The 22,325-nt window shown below is 50.0% G+C and overlaps 1 protein-coding gene across 3 annotated transcripts in view; it reads left to right on the top strand.

Moving 5' to 3' along the window:
• Window positions 1-22,325, top strand: part of PAK6 (p21 (RAC1) activated kinase 6) — a 42,945-nt gene that overhangs the window by 7,919 nt on the left and 12,701 nt on the right. For 2 of the 3 annotated variants that reach the window (XM_066388519.1, XM_066388517.1), the window contains exons 3-4: window positions 4,900-5,017; window positions 21,382-21,590. In XM_066388519.1, coding sequence (XP_066244616.1) covers window positions 21,387-21,590 — 204 coding nt within the window. In that variant the 5' untranslated portion in view covers window positions 4,900-5,017; window positions 21,382-21,386. Of the gene's footprint in view, window positions 1-4,282; window positions 4,411-4,899; window positions 5,018-21,381; window positions 21,591-22,325 lie in introns of those variants that run through there. The other variant, XM_066388518.1, reaches the window with a different exon arrangement.

Raw genomic sequence — 22,325 nt, 5'->3', positions numbered from 1 at the left:
CTGGCCAGCTGTGCCTGCACATGGGCCTCATGGGCCTGTGAAGGACTAATGGCTCGATGTAGGGACTTCAGGCAGGTGCTGGTTCATGGCCCAGGCCATCTAGCACCTGGCTCCTAACAGAGGACTCAGTGACAGGGTGGGAGAAGCTGAAGCCCCTCTGCCCCTCTCACCCAGTGCTGTGTGATGGTTCTCATGCCCTTGTCAGAAATTGGGGAGGGATATCCCCCCACCTCTTAGGGTCACATGACTTACCTATCCAAAGTGGCAGAGTTGGCACAAGAAGGCAAAAGACCAGTGCCTCCTAACCAACTGCTCCCAGGAACTTGACCCCATATGGCCAGGTCATATCAAACAGTGCTTGGGCCCAGGGACCTCTGAGCCGTGTGGAGTGAAGAGAACAGTCTGGGGGGGTGCACTTGAGTTGAAATTCTGACTCTACCACTCAGTAAGTATAAGACCTTGAGATAGTTCTTTAACCTCCAAGCTTCAGTTTCCTCATCTGTAAAATGAGAATAATAATATCATTCTTCTGAACCAAGATTGTGGTGAAGACTTGAGTGAGATAATATGTGTAAATAGGCCCTGGCCAGTTGGCTCGGCGGTGGAGCGTCGGCCTGGCATGTGGGGGACCCGGGTTCGATTCCTGACCAGGGCACATAGGAGAGGCGCCCATTTGCTTCTCCACCCTCCCCCCTCCTTCCTCTCTGTCTCTCTCTTCCCCTCCTGCAGCCGAGGCTCTATTGGAGCAAGGATGGCCCGGGCGCTGGGGATGGCTCCTTGGCCTCTGCCCCAGGTGCTAGAGTGGCTCTGGTCGCAACGGAGCGACGCCCCGGAGGGGCAGAGCATCACCCCTGGTGGGCGGAGCTTCGCCCCTGGTGGGCGTGCCGGGTGGATCCTGGTCTGGCGCATGCGGGAGTCTGTCTGACTGTCTCTCCCCGTTTCCAGCTTCAGGAAAGTACAAAAAAAAAAAAAGAAAGAAAGAAAAAATGTGTAAATAGCTTAGCATGGGGCCTGGCCCATTGGAAGCATTTAATAATTGGCAGATACTATTATTACCATTATTAGAGGAGGGCAGAGTCATCCAGAGAAAGGAGCCCTTGGAGTGAGTGAGCTTGTCAGCAGTGTTCCTGATCCTCAGGCAGCTTTTCAAGTCACTAAGCAGAAAGGTGCAGGGAAAGGATAATGTGTTTGTGTTTCTAAACCACAACTTGATCCCTATCTTTCCTCCTTGGTCCTAACCCAGGCTCCCAGCCCTGGCTGTGGGTGCTCAGGTGTTCCAGCAGGCCCCAACAGCCACAGGCTGAGAAAGAGCCAGGAAGTGCCTGCCACGCCCGGTGCCTTCCCAGACAGCTCTGGTTGGCCAAACCCAGCACTGGTGGGGCTCCAAGAGCCGTTGCTCATGCTGAAATGTCAGTTCTCAGTATCCCTGTCCAGAGCTCCTGCCCAATTTGTAGAATGGCAGAGCGTGGACAACTTCCTCAACTTGAAGGCCTCCCAGCTGCCAGGGCTCTTCAAAGGAAGGTGTGCCCGATCCCTCTCCCTGTGCCTGGCACAGCGCCAGGGGAGAAGGACCAGAGGGAGGCACATGGATGCTGGGGGAGGTGCTGTTCCCCAGACTTCCTGCCACTTCCTGCACTGATGTCTGCCCTGTCCTCCTGTGAGGGCTGAGCTGGGCGTGGATCAGAGGAGGATAGAGAAAGGGACAGAGGAGTCACACACAGGAATGAACCACCCAGGACCTATTGTGCACATCCCAGCCATCCTAATTTACAGACAGTCATCCAGCCCAGTGCAGCTGACCCGCCTGTAGATGTGACCAAAAGTACAGAAACTCAGGGTAGTGATGGGCCCGAGAGGTCGCCTGGTCTAGCCTTGTATCCAGTATGGGAACCTTTTCTCTAGCGTATCTGACAGATAGTTACCTGGGGTCTTCAGTGATGGGGGATTCATTACCTTCATTGTCAGTCTTATTGGGGAGTCTCTGCCTCTCCCCAAACTCCATCAAAGTTCCCATAGGTGGGAGGCCCTCAGGGTTCTAGACTCACCCCCTACCCTACAGGGTGAGGATGGCACTTGGCTACTAGCCTTTCTGGGATACCAAAGCCTGGATTCAAACCACATTAAATACCAGTTCACTTCTGAAAATATTCTTTTTTTTTTTTTCGTTGCACGTTGTCACACCTTAGTTATTCATTGATTGCTTTCTCATATGTGCCTTGACCGTGGGGCTACAGCAGACCGAGTGACCCCTTGCTCAAGCCAGCAACCTTGGGTCCAAGCTGGTGAGCTTTGCTCAAACCAGATGAGCCCACGCTCACGCTGGCGACCTCAGGGTCTCGAACCTGGGTCCTCCGCATCCCAGTCTGACACTCTATCCACTGCGCCACTGCCTGGTCAGGCAGTTCACTTCTGAAAATATTCTAATGTTCACACTTTATCATAGTTCAATAGTTCAAAGTACTGCTTGGAGCTGTTGTTTGGTATATAAGGTATTTGTATAAAAGAAAAGATTTCATGTATGCATTTGTCAGTCAGTAAAATATAATTTAGTGTTGATTCTAGGTTCAACAATGTTATGTATTTCATTCTAACTTTGCTTCATGGTTCATTTAAAATCCTCAGCAACCTACTCCTCCTGCAAACCCCCTTTCCCCCCAGCCAGCACAACCGGCTTCCCACAGCCAATACTCCTGTGTCTCTGGGTGGCTAACCTGTGAGGAAAGCCACATTTGTATCACATGGCCCCCTTGTCCTAGGCTCAGTGGGCAGCTTCCTAGGGGGCCACAGGAGGGCAGAAGTTGGCTAACAAAGTCAGGCCTACAGTGATGCCTGAGGAAAGAGAAAGAATCCAGAGACCTGCCTGCAAATGCCCTGGCTCCCACCACATTCTCCCAGCAGCACCGGCTTTCCCCACAGAGGCTGAGAGCTTTGGGGTTTTGGTGCAGCCAGACAGGGTGCAGGCCTGACTGGGGCTAGTGAATTCCCACTCACCACCGTAGCTATGTTTGGTAGGAGTCTAGAGTAAATTGTGCATTAACAATAGAGTACATATACAAATACTTTATCCAAAAATTGTACCAGTATATCTATTTTTTTTTATTTTATTTATTCATTTTAGAGAGGAGAGAGAAAGAGAGAGAGAGAGACAGAGAGGGAGAGAGAGACAGAGAGAGAAGGTGGGGAGGAGCTGGAAGCATCAACTCCCATATGTGCCTTGACCAGGCAAGCCCAGGGTTTCGAACCGGCGACCTCAGTATTTTCAGGTCGATGCTTTATCCACAGCGCCACCACAGGTCAGGCCCAGTATATCTAAAGAATCAGTGAACAAAAATGATACCTGACCATAGTGAACTCAGTTAATAACTAAAGTTTGAGGTGCCCCACAATGACAAAAATCTTTTCACTGTCCTAGGTCCCCTTGCTGTGACACTAGCAGTCACCCAGCCACTGCTTGGGGGCAGCCATCTGGGGTGCAGATGTACTGAATTTCTAAGCCATAATCCCCTCAACACTCATGGACACAGTCCCTTCTGGGGGCCCAAGTCCAGGACAGCAAGTGTCTTCTCACTTGCTTGTTTGGGAAAGGGACAGACAGGTGGCTCATGCCCCTCCCCACAACATTAATACACAGGAGAAATCACCCTCCAATCCAGAAGAGCAGGGCAAAGGGCAGTCAGGAGTGTGCCACTCGGGACAGTCATCCTGCTCCTAGGGCCCATCCCTGTGTGCAACCAGAAGATGCTGACGGTGGAACCAGCCCCCATCCTGGATCTGGGGACGCAGGGCTCCTGAAAGCTTTCTTTCCCCCACACGTGCCCTCAGAACTAAGCAAGGTCTGACAGGAGATTGGAATCTCTCTAATTCTAGTTTCCCTGCCCAAGACAGTCTTAGAGCCTTGTCAAGGTGGACAGACAGGCCACAGTGGCCGGTGGCAGGACTCCAGCTGAGGCTCTCCAAGGTGTGTGTGTGGGCGCCCGCCGGCAGCACCTCTAGGATCCGGGAGGACGCAGCCCAGAGTATCTGCAACTCAAATTAATGAGTTAATTACACGGAGAAGGGCTCAGCAGATAACCCAGCAGGCCAGGCCAGGATCAGGGTCCGAAGGCGAAAAACCTGAGGAAGCTGGAGCCTAAGGGTTAGAGGGGAAAAGGTTGAGAAGAGAGGCTCCTGGCCACGGATCGCGGGTCGCTGCGATCCTCGGTGACTTTTCCCGGGTTCTGTGTTCACCGCCGAGTCCTTCCTGAGGCCACACCCTGAAATCAAACTCGGGGCCAGGTGAAGCCGGCGCTGTACCAACTTGTAAGCGCAGCCTCCTCCCGCCGTTCCTGGAGCCCGGGTCCCTCCCGCGGAGGGCGCCCGGCTCCGGCTCCTGCGGCCTCCCCGAATGCTCCGGGGGCTTCCTGCTCGCAGGTGCGTGCCCCACCCACCCCTGGACGCCGGCTAACCTCCCCGGGCGGGCCGGTACTAGGGGACAGGCCTCCCCGTACTCGGGTTCTCCTTTCCGAGGTGTTCATTTCCCGAAGTTCGGGCCGCCGGCGCCTGGTGGAAGTGCCTGAGCGCAGGGGAGAGAGCTCCGGCCCTGAGCGTGACCCACCCCACAAGTGCAGCGGCGCTCGCGCCCGGCTGGTGAGGGATTCCCGTCCCGTTCGGGTGGGGCCCGGTGGCTGCTTTGGGTCGGAGCATGGCGGGAACAGCCGGAAGCGCTCCTGCCCCCTCCTCTCCTTGCCTCCTGCGGAGATCGGGCCACCTCCCCTTGCACCTGAGAAAGGGGCTCCATGGGGAAGAAAGGTGATGGCTGGTATGGAGCGGTTCCTAATGCTGTGGATTCCAGCCATTCGCAAAATCCGTGGGGACAGTTATCACATTTGTCACACTTTCTGATCTGTTGTCTCCATCCAGGCCTGGGAAGACTGGCCGGGAAGGCCCTTGTTTTCCCTCTCCTGTTGCCTGACAGCTCTGCCCACTGAAGCGTAAGGAGTCAGGAAGAAGAGGAGGCGAGGAGGGCAGCCAGCCAGAGGTGAGTGAGTGATCTTCAGCCCTGGTAGCAGGTCCAGGAGCCTTCTGGAGACCAGCGTGAGGGACAGGTTGGAAGGGACAGTGGGCAGGCGTGTGACCCCCCAGGGCTGGCCTGTTCTGGGTACTGTTAGGCAGCAGCAGAGGTCCGTTGTAGGAGTCATTTCTCAATCCGTAGTGGATGTGCATTGTTCCTTCCACCATCTCAGCCCACAGCAGACCACTGGGCTTCAAACGTCCCCTCCCCCCAGCCCAGCCTCTGCTTGCCATCAGGTCTGATGCCTGTCTGCGGCAAGGCAGTGTCACAAAAGCCATGCAATTCTTGCTTGGGAAAAAGCCTCCCAAACAGGAAGGGCAGTAGTAGGCCCAGCGCCTGTGCTGAGCAGGCTCAGAGGCAGCCCCAGGCAGAGGTGCTGCTCAGCACATCCCAGCCCAGCTCACTTCCTGGGTCTCCAACCTGCCAGTCTCTCCAGCTTCTCTGGCACCCAGCAGGCAGCATCCAGCCTGGGAGGCAGATGCTGCTAGGAACACTAAGGGCTAAGACATAAAGAGTTGCCGGGCTGTGCTTTCTGTATCTTGCCCCATTCTGGCAATCTTTTGGGCTCTTCTGACTTGTTTTTCTATTTTATTTATTTATTTATTTATTTATTTTGTATTTTTCTGAAGCTGGAAACGGGGAGAGACAGTCAGACAGACTCCCACATGCGCCCAACCGGGATCCACCCGGCACGCCCACCAGGGGGCGATGCTCTGCCCATCAGGGTGTCGCTCTGTTGCTACCAGAGCCACTCTAGCGCCTGGGGCAGAGGCCAAGGAGCCATCCCCAGCGCCCGGGCCATCTTTGCTCCAATGGAGCCTCGGCTGCGGGAGGGGAAGAGAGAGACAGAGAGGAAGGAGAGGGGGAGGGGTGGAGAAGCAGATGGGCGCTTCTCCTGTGTGCCCTGGCCAGGAATCGAACCCGGGTCCCCCGCATGCCAGGCCGACACTCTACCACTGAGCCAACCGTCCAGGGCCTGACTTGTTTTTCTAGGTGAGGAAGTTAAGAAGGCTGGAGTCTGTCTGTGTGCAAATATTTTGTGGCTGGTACAGCGTATATTGCAATGCTATGAGTTCTCCTCATGCCATGTATAGGGCAGTGGCTGAGAACACATTTGGAACCAGAAAGAGCCGGTTCTACTCTTGTCTTTGCCTTTGATTCCATAGGCAAGTTGCTTTACTTCTCTCCAAACTTTAATATCGTCCCCATACAAAATGGGGAGAATCATGCCTTCCTCCTGGATAGTTGTGAGGAGTCACAGTGAGAAATGAGAACAGTCCGGCATGGAACCGTGTCTCTCACCTCCATTTGTTAGTACTGGAAAAAGTGAAGCTACTTGAGCTCTCCTCTCTTGGAGAACTTTGAGAATGGTCTGCTGTATGGCAGGAGATTGTGGAGGTTATTGGAGCAAAGCAATAGGAAGACAGCAGGCAGAGGGTCCATAGGGGCAGGTAGTGAGGTGGTCTGGCGAAGGGGCCATTTCTGGAAGGGGTCTGAATTTGGAGGCAGAAACAGCATCATGCTCTGCACATGTCATATGTAGTCATGTGTTTGTGGGTGACCCTGGACACCAGCGGTGCCTGGGGTAAAGCCTCTGGCTTGAGCTCTTTTAGTTCTAAGTAGTGGTGTGATCTGAGGCAGGTCTTTTAAATTCTCTGAGCATGATAGAAGAGCTTGGAGTTGGAAAGATCTGGGTTTGAATCCCAGCTTCACACTTACTATCTCAGATACCTATAATTACCTCTCTCCAAGCCTTGGCTTTTTCACTTGTAAAACAGGGCTCCTAACATCTAACTCATAGAGTTGTGACCATTAAATGCACTAATAAAAAGTTCCCAGTATAGTGCCTGACATATGCTGGGTACTTTATACAGGTATATGTATATATTCCCTTTCTCGTCTCCTCATTCCTCTCCCCAGCCTCCTGTCATCTTTAAAATGCACCCAGTTAAAGCAGGTTTGGCCCAAGTCACAGTGGTATTGTAAGCATGAAGCGAGGAGGTAAACAAAATAGATATAGAAAGTTAAGGGCTGTAAAAGCATAATCTTTTGTGTGTGTGTGATTGGGGACTCAATCTTGTGAGCAGGGGACACTCGAGGTTCTTTCTGGCTAGGCATTGAGGGCTGTGATGAGGACCCAGTTCCCTGCATGCGGAAGCTGTTGGAATCTGGGCGGCTCAGGAGGTGCCTGGCTGCTGCCCTCCCAGGAAAGCCATTCTTCTCTCTTCCCTAGGAGGAGGTTAGGATTCTAAATGCAGTGGACAGAGGTCGGAGGGCTGGCGTGAGCTGCTGCTGGACCACAGCACTGCATGTGCGGGCTGGAGCTGGGCCTCAAAGGCGAGCTGAGTCAATATTGACCTTCTCTGGCTGGCCAGCCTGGCTCTTTGGCCTCTTGTTCAACTGGAGTGTTGACACAAGTGATTGAATGAGCTTTATTATCATATTCTTTTCAACAACAGCCCCATTATCTCTCCCCTGGGATTCACTGGGACCTATAGTGTGGGGATGATGACAAGGGCGGGAGCCCAGACATGTGGGCTTGTTGTGTGCGCACTGCCCTCTGCTTTGCTCACCCAGCTTCTCTCTAGGCCACTCCAGTGGGACAAAAGAACCTAGATACTACTGCTCAGCTTCCTGGGACACTCCACTCCTCAGCACAGTGGCCCTGGGCAGAGCTTACGGAGCCCTCACCAGTGGCAATGAGGGCCACGCCCGGGTCTAGGACTCAGACACTCTGCAGGCAGAGGTGGGGTTCAGCTGGTTTGCACTGGTTCAGCAGAACTGACACCTAATTTTTTGTTGAGTTTGGTGAAGCAGTTGTTAAAATGGCACTTGTAATTAGGGTTCTCTCTCATTGGACGGGCGCCTGGGCAGCCACCCAATGTGGAAATCACAAATTTACATTCCTTACTCTTTTTTAATGTTCGTCTACGCAACAGTGTATTTATTCTAAGTGCCTGTAGTAATAATGTTCATTCTGTCCATAGATGATAAAATTTGATGGAACTATGCCTGTAGTATTTATTCATTTCACAAAACATTATACCTTTGATGAAATACTACATTTTTATTCCCTTGTGTTTGTTACTTCAGTAAACAAATATATAACATAAAGAGAAAAAGTGCCAAACAACCAGGGGGTGACAAGCTGTCATTGGAAATATCTTAGCAGTTTTATTGCTTTTTGTCAGGTATTGTTTAATATTTTTTCATTAATATTTTAAAGACTTTATTTATTCCTTTTTTTTAGAGAAGAGAGAGAGAGAGAGAGGGAAAGAGGAAGAGAGAGAGAAGGAGAGAGAGAGAGAAAGAGAGGAGGAGCAGGAAGCATCAACTCCCATATGTGCCTTGACCAGGCAAGCCCAGGGTTTCGAACCGACGACCTCAGTATTCCAGGTCGATGCTTTATCCCACTGTGCCACCACAGGTCAAGCTCATTAATATTTTAAAAGTCTTTCTTATAACATAATCTAGTTTTATGTACCTCTTTTATTGTTCTTATTTAAGCATTAAATGCATGAAATAATAAACTTCCTTTTGGTATATCTTTTTTTATACTTAAAACGGTCATTAGGGCAGAGAACCGGTTGTTAAATTATTTGAATCCCACCACTGCCTACAGGTGACAACTGGGCAGAAAAGCCCTTCCCCAGTATATTTATTGGGGCCAGGACAGGGTGCTGGGGTGCCACGTCTGCTGACTCTCATGTCATATAAAAAGAGGCAGTGGCAGCCCTGAGCACCTGGTGGAAGCTGAGAGGACAGAGCTCAGTTCCACACGAAGGATGAGCAGCAAGGGGCAGAGGCACAGAGGGCACGAGCTCTCCATCACCAAGCTCATTCAAACAGGGTGAGCAGGGGACAGCCTTCTATTGGGAGTGCCCTGAGAGACTGCAATTTGGTCAGGGGCAGAGGGGAGGGCGGACCCCATGAGCAAGTCCCACAGTGTGTGCAACACCATCTCTTCTGGCACATGGTGAGCTCAGGAGGGTGTCTAGCAACATCTGTTTGGGAAAACAAGCTAAACTATATGACAGCAAGGATGTTTTATTCACTATGATCCCCAGAACCCAGAGCAGAGTAGATGCACAATATATACTTTTGAATAAATGAACAAATCATGTGATTTTATATTTAGAAAGTAAAGTTTGAGAATCTTTTGGCTGAGGAGAATACTCTGATGGGAGGCTGGCTTTGTCCACACTATTCTCAACCAGGGACCAAGAGACACACAATGGTCTTCAGAAAGGGTGTGTGGGATACCAGTTCCCAAAGAGGTGTTAAGAGGTTGGGTAGCCTGACTGCAGATATTAGGGTGGGAAGGGCCAGCTCTGGAGGTGACAGGGTCCTCTGTGAGTCATTCTGTGACTGGATGGTGGCAGTAGTAGGGGTGCCTATCTAATTGCTGTAAAACTCAGTCATAGCTCTGCCTCAGCGCCATGATTCTAGAATAGTTCAGGAGGTGACAGTCGACTGCAGGCACATTCACATCAAGGTCTGGATCAGACATGGCTCTGTCCCTTTGCTGTTTGACTTGGGCAAATCAGTTCATCTCTGTAAACATCAATTTTCTCATCTGCATAACGGGACAATACAATCTTACCTCACAGGCTAGTGGCAAGGAGATTTTGTATGTGAAATGTTCAGCCCACAGCCTGGTGCTTACACTAGGCACTCCCTGAGTGACGGTTACCGAACACAACAAAAATGGACCCTTGAGCTAGAACAGATGCTGTTTTTCTTCTCATTGTACTTGGAGAAGCTGGCAGAGGTGATCACCTGAAATGTTGAAGGCTGGAAAAGAGAGTAGGCCAAGGCTACAAGCTGGGACTTAGGAACCCCATTCCCTGGGACTGCCCTGAGCTTCCCAAAGAGGAAGCTGGGGTGCGCCCCCCACTCTTGCTCACTGGCATTCAGAGCAGGGCCCAGGGTTCAGCTGCCTCCTCTCTCCAGTCACCCTGCTTCATTCTTCACATAGTTAACTAACATCCCAAAACTTAACCAACCAAGCTCCACCCTTCACAGTCAGGGGCGGATTTAAAGGTGGGCGGGTGCACCAGGCGATTGCCCTGGGCCCCGACTTCTGAAGGGCCCCACAAAACCCCAACTTTGCACTTTTGTCTAATGACACCAAGTTTGGTTTCATATGTGCAATTTTAACATTAATAGTACATAATATTTTTTATTTATTTAAAAATATGGTTAACATATTTTTCCCTGTCTCTCTCCTTTTTTAAAGGGGCCCAATATTTTCTTCTGCGCCCGGGGCCTCAACCGACCTTAATCTGCCTCTGTTCACAGTAGCTGCAAACTCCTTTCCACTTGCTCTCTGGAAGGCACCCTCCCAGCCTGCAGTGCATGAGCTCAGTGTCCTTTCCTTGGAAGGGATCTGATATGTAGAAATAGCCAAAAATGCACTGACAGCTAGGCCTGGAGGGTGAGGTGGGCAACCAAGTCAGACACCCCCACTTCCGCTGAAAGCAGAGGCAACAACTTAGGAGAACAGTTGGTTGTGCTCAGGATGGGCCACAAGGTGATGTTCAGAGAGGATCTCTAGAAGTAATGGAACATGTTTAAAACAGTCAGAGTCACTCCCAAGGATCTACCTCAGATGGCAGTACGCATATGAATGAAGGTCAGAGCTCTGGTCTAAGGTTTAAATGCAAACTCATGTCTCTATAGCTCTGTCTTGGGTTTGTGAGGCCCAACAGCATGGTGGCCTTGGCATTCCAGGCCCTGGCAGATGCAGGTTTTCTCCCGTTGGAGGAGCAGTTTGAAACTGACCTCCCACTATTGCTGCTCTGCTTACCCCTGTCATGGACTCTTGACCAGCTAAGCCACGGTGCCCTGCTCTGAGGGCCACCACCCCAGGTGGCCGTGGGACAGCAGACTCAGCCACAAAGCTCTGCCTACCACTCCTCAAGCCCAGCCCATGGATGGCCTGACTTCAGGCTGAGATCCTATGGACAGGCCTGACTTGTGCTGCAGATTACAGTCCTGCTGTTTCTGTGGCTTTTTTTTATATATCCCAGGCTCCGCTATCACAGCCGCCATCATGAGCTGTTTGGAATATTTTACTCACCCTTTGCAAGGTGAAAAGAAACCTGGTTTCAAACAAAGTGAGGGTCAGCTTGCAAGTCAGGGCAGCCTCAGCTCCCTAGGCTTCTGACTCACACATCAGCCCAGGAATGAACCTAGCAATCTTGGTTGAGGGAGCTGGCCCGGCCCACACTCCTGTGGCCCTTCTACATACTCCTGTGAGCTGACTCAGGCTGCTCAGCCCCGTCCCTATGCAGAGAGACCCCAGGAAGGAGACCTACTGCGGCCCAGGGCCCTCTGAGTGGGCCCGGTGGATGGAACCACAGGCAGAGCCCACCCCCTACCCAATCACTTCCTCGTTTGGTGACCTTGATCAAGTTATTTAACCTCTCTGAGCCTCCTTTGGATTTGTGAATAATAATAATTCCTACCTTCCAGGGTTGTTGTGAGGATTAAATGAGTTGCTCCTTGAAAAGGGCCTAGCACCAAGTACGGGGGGCTCAAGAACAGTAACTTCCCTTTCTGTCCCCTCTAACATGACAGCCCCACCTCTCAGGGACCCCAGCCTGTGGTCCCCTGAACTGTCTCATCAGCTCTGCCCTCAGGCTCTGGCCGGAGGACGCAGCCTCCGCGGGAACTGTGCCGGGAGCTTCCTTCTCGGTCTGATTGGGCTGGCTCTTCTTCCCTCCCAGTACTGGCATCCCTCTCTGGTCCAGTCATGGGCCGGCCAGCCAGCCAGAAAGTAATATCTGCAGACATCCAGAAGAGGAAAGTTCAAAGCATTCCTTAGTCACAAGCGTATCCCGGGCTGAGGAAGAATCTTTAGCAGCTCCCTGCCCTGTGCTGGGGAGAGGTTCAGACCGATGGGGGTCACCCCGAGTCTGAGCTGGTGCCCTGCCTCTGTCCTTGTCTACGACAGAGTCTCAGGCCCACATCACGACCTTCGGGCTCAGCAGAAGGAAAGGTAGGGACTGGCTCTTTGAAGGAAAATTATCTTCCTTCCTCCTTCCCCCTCAGGGGTGTCTTCTTTGAAGAAAGCTCCTCCACTAGATGAACTGAGTGTGGATGGGGAGAGGTGAGATACTAAGGACAGCCACTTGAGGGGCTAACAGGGCCTGGTTTGCTACGCCCTCAGGGCTGGTTCAGCAACCACTGTCCCTCAGCCCAGCGGCCTTGGGCTTGGTTCTGAGGTAGGAACCTGGAGTGGAAGAAGGGAACTAGAAATGGCAGCTTGAGGACCCTTGTCTGGGCAGGCAGGTGTGCTCCGAGGGCACAGGCTCTGTTGCTGGAAGGGTTAAGGATGTTTGTGTCTCAGGTGTTTGGCAACATTAGATACTTGAGTGGGTGAATATCCCTTAGGAACTCAGTTGTCATGGGTCACTCTTTTCTTTCTTTCTTTCTTTCTTTCTTTCTTTCTTTCTTTCTTTCTTTCTTTCTTTCTTTCTTTTAATTTTTATTTGTTGATTTGAGTGAGAGAGAGAGAGAGAGAGAGAGAGAGAGACGGGAATGTGTTCCTGTATATGTTCTGGCCGGGGATTGAACAGGCAACCTCTGCTCTTTGACCCTTTCTTTTCTTCATTTAAAAAAAAAAATTTGCCTGACCTGTGGTGGCACCGTGGATAAAGGGTCGACCTGGAGCACTGAGGTTGCTGGTTCAAAACCCTGGGCTTACCTGGTCAAGGCACATATGGGAGTTGATGCTTCCTGCTCCTCCCCTTCTTCTCTCTCTCTCTCTTTCTCTCTACTCTCTCTCTCTAAAAATGAATAAATAAAATCTAAAAAAAATTTTTTTTCTTGAGAGAGAGAGAAAGACAGACAAACAGACAGATAGATAGCCAGACAGGAAGGGAGAGAGATGAGAAGCATCAACTTGTAGTTGTGGTACCTTAGTTGTTCATTGATTGCTTTTCATATGTGCCTTTACCCAGGGGCTCCAGCTGAGATAGTGACCCCTTGCTCAAGCCAGTGACCTTGATTGAGCTCAAGCCAGTGACCATGGGATCATGGCAATGATCCCACACTCATGCCAGTGATCCTGAGCTCAAGCTGAATGAGTCCACGCTCAAGCCGGCAACCTCAGGGTTTCGAACCTGGGACCTCAGCATACCAGGTCGATGCTCTATGAATTGTGCCACCACCCATCAGGCATAAAAATTTTTTGTTTTCTTTAGAAAAGCAGTCCATCATCTTTTTTTAAAATTTTTTTATTTTTAGAGAGGAGAGAGACAGAGAGGGAGAGAGAGGAGAGACAGAGAGAAAGAAGGGGGTAGGAGCTGGAAGCAGCAACTCCTATATGTGCCTTGACCAGACAAGCCCAGGGTTTTGAACCGACTACCTCAGCATTTCCAGGTTGATGCTGTCCATCATCTTTAAGGAGACTTTAGAAGGGTGGAAAGCTGGGGTAGGAGGAAGTCACCTGCAGCCCACCAGTCAAACACAACAATGAATGTTTTGCTGTATTTCCTTCAACTATTTGTTGCATTCCCACTACATTTACAAATTAATCCAGGTGAAAGCTTTAGAAAGAAGCTGTACTCCTAACCTGTGACATCAGAATTCTGCTTTGGTGTGGAGGAAAAGGGTCTGTGGAAAGTAACTTCACAGTGATCTGATTATAAATTTGGAACTGGGCAGGTCAGGTGGGGAGTCACATCCCAGGCCTATAACTTCTTTAGCAAAAGGCTTATCTTTGCCTTAAGCAAGCGCTGTCCTGAGCAGGTGTTTCTGCGCACCTTAGTTAACACACCCTTGAAATGCCCCCTTTCAGACCCCTCCTTCTCAAGCCTGAGAACACAGTCTGAACTGTCCTGTTATCCAATCCCTGCCTTGCTGTCTCCCGCCTTGCAGTCATCCTGACGTTCCTGTCTTAATTTCAAATGCATAAAGAAAACTGCAAAACTGTCATTCTCTGGAGCAAGTGAGATCCCCAGAATGTACTGTCAGTTTAGTTTAAATAAACTCTTATATATATTAAAAAAAAAAAAAAAGAATTCTGCTTTGGACAGAGAAAACATGGTAGTTTTTGTTGTTGTTGTTGTTGTTTTTTTTCTGAAGCTGGAAACGGGGAGAGACAGTCAGACAGACTCCCGCATGCGCCCGACCGGGATCCACCCGTCACGCCCACCAGGGGCGACACTCTGCCCACCAGGGGGCGATGCTCTGCCCCTCCGGGCGTCGCTCTGCCACGACCAGAGCCACTCTAGCGCCTGGGGCAGAGGCCAAGGAGCCATCCCCAGCGCCCGGGCCATCTTTGCTCCAATGGAGCCTTGGCTGCGGGAGGGGAAGAGAGAGACAGAGAGGAAGGAGGGGGGAGGGCGGAGAAGCAAATGGGCGCTTCTCCTATGTGCCCTGGCCGGGAATCGAACCCGGGTCCCCCGCACGCCAGGCCGACGCTCTACCGCTGAGCCAACCGGCCAGGGCCAAAACCTGGTAGTTTTAATTAACCTCCAGGAACCCTGACTGTGGAGAGGCTTTGGCAGCAGTAGGTCAGGGGCTTCAGGAGAGCCCACCAGACTTGGGTCCCACACGGTCACTCACATGGGACCTGGGGCAGGGGATGGCTAGATGTTGAGCTCTGCCCTCTCCTGTCCTCACCACCACTTCCATCAGTCTTCACATCTAGATCCAATTAATTTTGAGGGATGATATAAATTCATTGTTCAGGATTCTTTTTTTTCATATGGCATTTAATTGCAATGGAAAAGTTCATCTGTTCCCACCATATTGCAGTGTCACCGTGTCATAAATTGTGACCTTATATGACTGATTCTATTTCTGGATCTCTTTTCTGTTCCATTGGTCTATTCATCAATCTTCCTGCAAATTTCACACTTCATTAATTAATGTAGCTTTAAAATAAACCTTGATATCTAGTATCTAGTAGCATAATCCTCCCATTTTGTTCTTTAAGACTGTCCTGGCTGTTCCTGCTTCTTTATGTTTCTCTGTACATTTTAGAATCGATTTGTCAATTTCCACATAAAAAATACTCTGGGATTTTGATTGAGATTGAAATAAATCTGTGGGTTAATTGGGAATAATTGACATTTTTACAGTACTGAATCTTCTGGTTTATGAACATTCTTTAATATCTTTAATTATTTTATACTTTTCAATGTAGAAAACTTGAGCATCTTTGATTAGATTTATTCCTAGGTATTTTGATTTTTTGTAAAAAAATCTATTGTTGTTTTAAGAGGGGGAGAGGATGGGAGAAAGAGAGCGAAACATCAAATTGTTGCTTCGCTTATTTATACGTTCATTGGTTGATTCTTATATGTGCCCTGACCAGGAATCAAACCCACAACCTTGGCATAATGGGACGCCACTATCCTACTGAGCTGCTTGACAAGACCTTGATACTTTTAATGTAAAATGGCAAATGGTATCTGAGGGCTTTTTCCCCTGATAACACTTCTGACATCAAACGAGAGAATATTTTTCTTCCTGAGATCATTTTGCCAGCTCAGACACCAGCTGGGTGTTCAACTATTCAGTTCAATTCAGTTCTGACACTGGCTATCTGGAGTTAGCATGGCCCTTACAGGCTCAGTCTCCCCAGCTGCCCCCACTTCAGGTTCCAATTCCAAGTACCGGGCCACCTGGACTTCTGACCAACTGGCTATAAACAAAGGTTCCCACGACCCCTTCCTCAGGTTCAGTAATTTGTTAGAATGGCTCATGGGACATAGGAAGGCACTTTACTTACTCTTGCTCGTTCATTATGAAACTCAGGAGCGGCCAGATGGGAGAGAGGGATGGAGCTTCCATACCCCTTCCAGACACCTCACCCTCCCAGCACACTGATGATTCACCAATGATGCTGTCATTCAGGGTTTTTACAGAGGCTTTATTACAGAGGCTTGGTTGATTAAATCTTTGCCCATTGGTGACTAACTCAATCTCCAGCCCTTCTCCCCTCCCTGGAGGTGGGAGCAGGGAGGCTGAAAGTTCCAGCATTTTTGTTACTGGGGATTCCAAAGATTTTAGGAGCTGTGTGCCAGGAACAGGGCACAAAGACCAAATTTCTATTTTCCTTTGTACAACAGAATACTTATTATTATTATTTATTTTTATTGATTGATTTTAGAGAGAGAAGAAAGGGGGGAGAGAGAGAAAGAAAGAAACAGGAACATGGATCTGCTCCGGTCTGTGCCCTGACCGGGGATCGCCCTGGCAGTCTCTGTGCCTCGGGTCAGTGCTCTAACCAACCAAGCTATCTGGCCAGGGCACCACAGAATCTTTTTAAATTTTTCATTTTCTATTTGTTGCTGGTATATAGAAATACGATTGATTTTTTTTTTATATTGACCTTGAATCAGAGACCTTCTAAATTCACTTATCTAGTCCTAATAGTACTTTGTATGTACATTTTTTTGGGTGTTCTATGTACATAATTATATCGTCCTTGGCAGTGTCACCACCACATTTTGGAAGCCTCCCTGTAGGTGTGAACTTCCCACTAGCTAAGTGACGCTCTGACGTCTGCATCTCTGTTCAGGCAGTGTCACCACCACATTTTGGAAGCCTCCCTGTAGGTGTGAACTTCCCACTAGCTAAGTGACGCTCTGACGTCTGCATCTCTGTTCAGGCAGTGTCACCACCACATTTTGGAAGCCTCCCTGTAGGTGTGAACTTCCCACTAGCTAAGTGACGCTCTGACGTCTGCATCTCTGTTCATCCACCCCCAAAGCCTGAGCTCATTTGCTGATTCAGCCAGCTCTCACCTTCACCTCCACCACACAGCCCTGGAACTCTGCACCATTCTTTCCCTCAGGCCTTCCTTTCTGCCTCTGTGAAGAATGTTCTGGAATCACGTTGGGGTAGTCTCAGGAATCCTACAGTAATTCAGATGATTTGCTAAAGATCCTGTTGCCTGCAGAAGCTGGGGCCTTGGTAGGGCGGGGCATGGAGAGGGTGCCCTGGGGAAAGAAGTGCAGTCGGCCCTCGCTGTATCGCGGTTCACTTTTCGCGGTCTCACTGTAACATGGATTTTAAAATTGTATATATCTAATTTTGTATTGCGATTTTTTTGCTATATCACAGGATTTTGCGGTATATAGGTGTTTTTTTTTTCTGTATTTTTCTGAAGCCGGAAACGGGAAGAGACAGTCAGACAGACTCCCGCATGCGCCAGACCAGGATCCGCCCTGCACGCCCACCAGGGGGTGATCCTCTGCCCATCCAGGGCCCGGGGCGTCGCTCTGTTGTGACCAGAGCCACTCTAGCGCCTGGGGCAGAGGCCGAGGAGCCATCCCCAGCGCCCAGGCCATCTTTGCTCCAGTGGAGCCTTGGCTGCGGGAGGGGAAGAGAGAGACAGAGAGGAAGGAGAGGGGGAGGGGTGGAGAAGTAGATGGGCGCCTCTCCTGTGTGCCCTGGCCAGGAATCGTACCTGGGACTTCCGCACGCCAGGCCGACGCTCTACCACTGAGCCAACGGGCCAGGGCCTAGGTATTTTTTATATATTTATTATTTTAATTATTTTTGTGGTAAAATAAGCAAAACAAGTGTGAGAAAGATTAATAACAGTGTGGAAAAGGTTTATAAGAGTGTGGTGAGGGTTTATAAAGCCTTAAAATAGATATAAATAATAAAATAAATATAAGGTTGCTACTTTGTAGATTTTCACCTATCATAGGGGGTTCTGGAACTTAACCCCTGCGTTAGACCCACTGTATTAGCCAGCTCTTCTTTAAGTCTAGGGTGTGTCCCTGCATCTCCAGAAGAGGTAACAGAGTGGGAGAGTGGGGTGAAACCGTCAGCTAAGCTAGGCGCAGGATAGAGGCTCTGGCTCAGATGCATTGAGGACAGACTGCAGGAGGATGACTCTTCTGTAGCCAAAGGCTGAGGGGGAGGAAGTCAAGCTTGACCAAACCATCAAGAGTCAACAGAGGGGACAGGTGTTGGTGACCTGAGGTTCCAGAAGTCAGGCCTGGTTCCCTGACTGGTGGATCTGAGGTCAGAATTTGGTATCACTCCCAGACTAGTATCTGCTCACATTCCCACATCCATAAGGCCCTGAGCTTAGAGACAGGGACACAGAGAAGTAACAAAGCAAGAGAAACATCCCCATTTACTAGAAATATGCTCACTTAATACTCTCCAAACACTGTGAGATATCTTTTATGAATCCCATTTTGTAGATAAAGAACACTGAGACTCAAATCCTTTAGGTAACTTGCTCAAAGCCTCCCCAGATTAGCGGGAGACTCCCTACAGCTCATCTGCAACTCAGACAGGTGTATGTCACTCCGAAGTCCTTGGTCCTTGGAGTCCTGCACAGGGACTTTGACTGTAGCAGATATGTGACGGACTTCTGCACCTCAAGGTCCCGAAAAGTAGCTGACATTCCAAGAGACATGACATGGATACAGACTGATTCACGCTTGGTGAATTCTAGTGTGGAAGCTGTGGCTATTTGAGCCGCAGGCTTTCTGAGTGGGCACCAGCTGCCACCCAGATCTGTGACCTACTCCGGAATCTGCTAAAGTGACCAGGAAAGTATTACCTCCAGACCCGGAGCCAAAAGACAATGCCCAAGCATCCAAAGATACTCCAGTTCTATAGAGTGATGAATGACGAATGTGTTCAAGAAGCAAAATGTTTCTTGAAACCTAGAAGTGAACTTTCCAGGTGACATAAGAACCCACTGAGTATATTTCACCACAATAAAGAAAAAAAAATTAAACCCATTGAGCCTGACCAGGTGGTGGCTCAGTGAATAGTGTCAGACTGGGACGCAGAAGACCCAGGTTCGAGACCCTGAGGTCGCCAGCTTGAACGCGGGCTCATCTGGTTTGAGCAAGGTTCACCAGCTTGGACCCAAGGTCGCTGGCTCGAGCAAGGGGTCATTTGGTCTGCTGTAGCCCCCGGTCAAGGCACATATGAGAAAGCAATCAATGAACAACTAAGGTGCCACAACAAAGAATTGATGCTTCTCATCTCTCTCCCTTCCTGTCTATCTGTCCCTATCTGTCCCTCTCTCTGTCTCTGTCATAAAGAAAAACAAAAAAATAAAATAAACCATTTAGCTGGCCTGACCAGGCGCTGGTACAGTGGATAGAGCTTCAGACTGAGATGTGAAAGACCCAGGTTCGAAACTCCAAGCTCGCCTGCTTGTGTGCGGACTCACCAGCTTGAGCACATGGTCGCTGGCTTGAGGGTAGGATCATAGACATGACCCCATGGTCGCTGCCTTGAGCCCAAAGGTTGCTGCTGCCTTAAGGGAGGGGTCACTGCCCCTGGACAAGGCACATATGAGAAAGCAATCAATGAACAAACTAAGGAGTCACAATGAAGAATTGATGCTTTTTATCTCTCTCCCTTCTTGTCTGTCTGTCCCTATTTGTCCCTCTTTCTATCTCCCTGTCTCTGTCATAAAAACAAAAACAAAAACAAAAAAAACCCCATTGAGCTGGGGTGTTTTTTTGTTTTTTTTTTGAGAGGAGAGAGAGACAGAGAGGGAGAAAGAGAGGAGAGACAGAGAGAGAAGGTGGGGAGGAGCTGGAAGCATCAACTCCCATATGTGCCTTGACCAGGCAAGCCCAGGGTTTCGAACCGGCGACCTCAGCATTTCCAGGTCGACGCTTTATCCACTGCGCCACCACAGGTCAGGCCCCCATTGAGCTGTTTTGAGCCACTTCAGACATAAAAACATTCAGGTGGGTACCCACAACCCTGCCTTCCATCACATGTGGTCCCAGTCAGGGACTTCCTAAAGGTGAGGGTATAGCAGTCTTTGGGACCAGTCACTTTTCCTCCTGGGTTTCTGGTCTCCCTCTCAGATCTATGTGCCAATGTCACTTTGAGCTGCTGAGGGAGCTCACCAGGACCATAGGCAAACCCCAAATCAGCAAGGAGAGGGACACCAGTGCGGCTGTGATGTTTTATACTCAGTTCTGAGACCCAGAGAAAGAGGCCCAAGGGGAGGTGGACTCTCTCTTCCCTGGATAGCTTTACCCCTGGGATCAGACTGGGCACATGTCTGTGATTCAGTGGGTTGGCTTTTTATGAATGTTGTGTATCACATTAACAAGTTTTCTGTTGTTGGTCTATCCTGGATGAAACCTGAGTTGATTGTGATCAAAGAAACAAACAAAAAAAAACTTGAACATACTACTGGATTCAACTTGGTAGTTTTGTTTAGGATTTTTACATTTATGTTCATAAGTAAGATTGGTTCAAATTCTCCTTTTCTTAGGCCCTGGCCGGTTGGCTCAGCGGTAGAGCGTCAGCCTGGCGTGCAGGAGTCCTGGGTTCAATTCCCGGCCAGGGCACACAGGAGAAGCACCTATCTGCTTATCCACCCCTCCCCCTCTCCTTCCTCTCTGTCTCTCTCTTCCCCTCCCGCAGCCAAGGCTCCATTGGAGCAAAGATGGCCCGGGCACTGAGGACGGCTCTGTGGCCTCTGCCTCAGGTGCTAGAATGGCTCTGGATGCAACAGAGCGACGCCCCAGAGGGGCAGAGCATCGCCCCCTGGTGGGCATGCTGGGTGGATCCTGGTCGGGCGCATGCGGGAGTCTGTCTGACTGCCTCCCTGTTTCCAGCTTCGGAAAAATAAAAAAATAAAAAAAAATAAAAAAAAATCTCCTTTTCTTGTACTAATCTTATCTGGTTGAAGAATCAAGGTGGCCCTGGCAGGGTAACTCGGTTGGAGTGTTGTCCTGATTCGCCAAGGTTGTGGGTTTGATCCCTGGTCAGGGTGTATGCAGGAATCAAGCAATGAATACATGGATGGGTGGAATAGAAGATCAATGTTTTTCTCTCTCTCTTCCTTCTTCTGTCTCCAAAATTAATTTAAAAAATAAAAAGAATAAAGGTCATACTCACTTCATAAAACAATTTTGCTGGCTTTCCTCCCTCTTTGCCCCATTTTAAATTCTCTGACAAAGACTATACTTTCAGGGATCATTTCTATAGTTTGTTAAGTTCTCTGACAATGGATGATATTTGTAACGGGCTTTGGATCTTGTAAGAACACCCCCAGAGTCTGCCTGCTTGACAGGGGACTGGGCACAGACAAGAAGACAGATGCCTCTTTTCTTTGTTTATAGTCTGTGTTGGCTTATATGTGGTGATTTTGTTGTTTCTGGGACCCCTCTGCTGGGAACTAGCTATTTTCCTGAGGAAGTAGGAGAGAGAGGCGAGGGGAAGCCCTGGGCCGAGTCAGGCGTGATGTGCTACGGGGAGAGAGCCTGGAGCCGGTGCCCCGACACGCACTGCGGCCTCGCTGCTCCCTGGGGCCCGGCTCCTGCGGAGCCCCCGCTGCACTCAGCCTGACTCTTCCTGTGCAGGCACCATGTTCCGCAAGAAAAAGAAGAAACGCCCTGAGATCTCGGCGCCACAGAACTTCCAGCACCGTGTTCACACCTCCTTTGACCCTAAAGAAGGCAAGTTCGTGGGCCTCCCCCCTCAATGGCAGAATATCCTGGACACGCTTCGGCGTCCCAAGCCCGTGGTGGACCCTTCACGCATTACTCGGGTGCAGCTCCAGCCCATGAAGGTAAGTGGGCGCCAGGGACGGTGAGGCCAAGTTCAGCCTCTCCCGCTCCACAGACACCCATGCCTGGCCAAACCACAAGGCACCTGGAGGAACCACCTAGTTATCGGCAATCAATTAGCCCTGTTTTCATTCCCTAATAATCAACCTCTTATTCTCTCCCTGGCTGACCCAGGGAGGAGGAGCCCAGGGAATCCTCTGAAGGGTGGTAAGGTTGCCAAATATAGCCAATAAAGATGCAGAATGCCCAATAACATTTGAATTTATGATAACAAATAATCTTTTAGTATTTAGGGTGCCTACTCATCATTTGGACCTACAGCCCCTGCGGGGCTGGAGGATTTAGTTGTGTGGGTCAAGAAGGGTAGATCCAAGGGCCTGGGAGGGGTTGGGTCAGGATTTAGAGGCCACAGAGCGAGTATGTGCGGAGAGCCCTGGACTGGTACCTGCCTGCTCAGAGAGCTCTGCATGTCTCCCAGAAGGCCACAGGCAGAGCCAGAGATGGGCAAGGGGTCCCAGGTGGGGTCTGCAGGGCTGTCCCCAGGTCCCCTCAGTTCTCCAAGCTCTGCTGCCCACACCATTTGGTGTGCTGGATTGTAACGGCATGATTACTCACCTGTGTGCCTTGAGGGACTGCGAGCCCCATGAAAACGGGCCCTTTCCCTGTATTTCTACACCAGCAGAGGCCTGGCCTGCCACAGGCCCTGGTAAATGCCTGAAAAATGAAGGAATGGATGA

The sequence above is a fragment of the Saccopteryx leptura genome, chromosome 6 (assembly GCF_036850995.1).
Source record: "Saccopteryx leptura isolate mSacLep1 chromosome 6, mSacLep1_pri_phased_curated, whole genome shotgun sequence".
NCBI classification, from domain to species: domain Eukaryota; kingdom Metazoa; phylum Chordata; class Mammalia; order Chiroptera; family Emballonuridae; genus Saccopteryx; species Saccopteryx leptura.
This window is presented reverse-complemented; position numbering and strand designations above follow the sequence as displayed.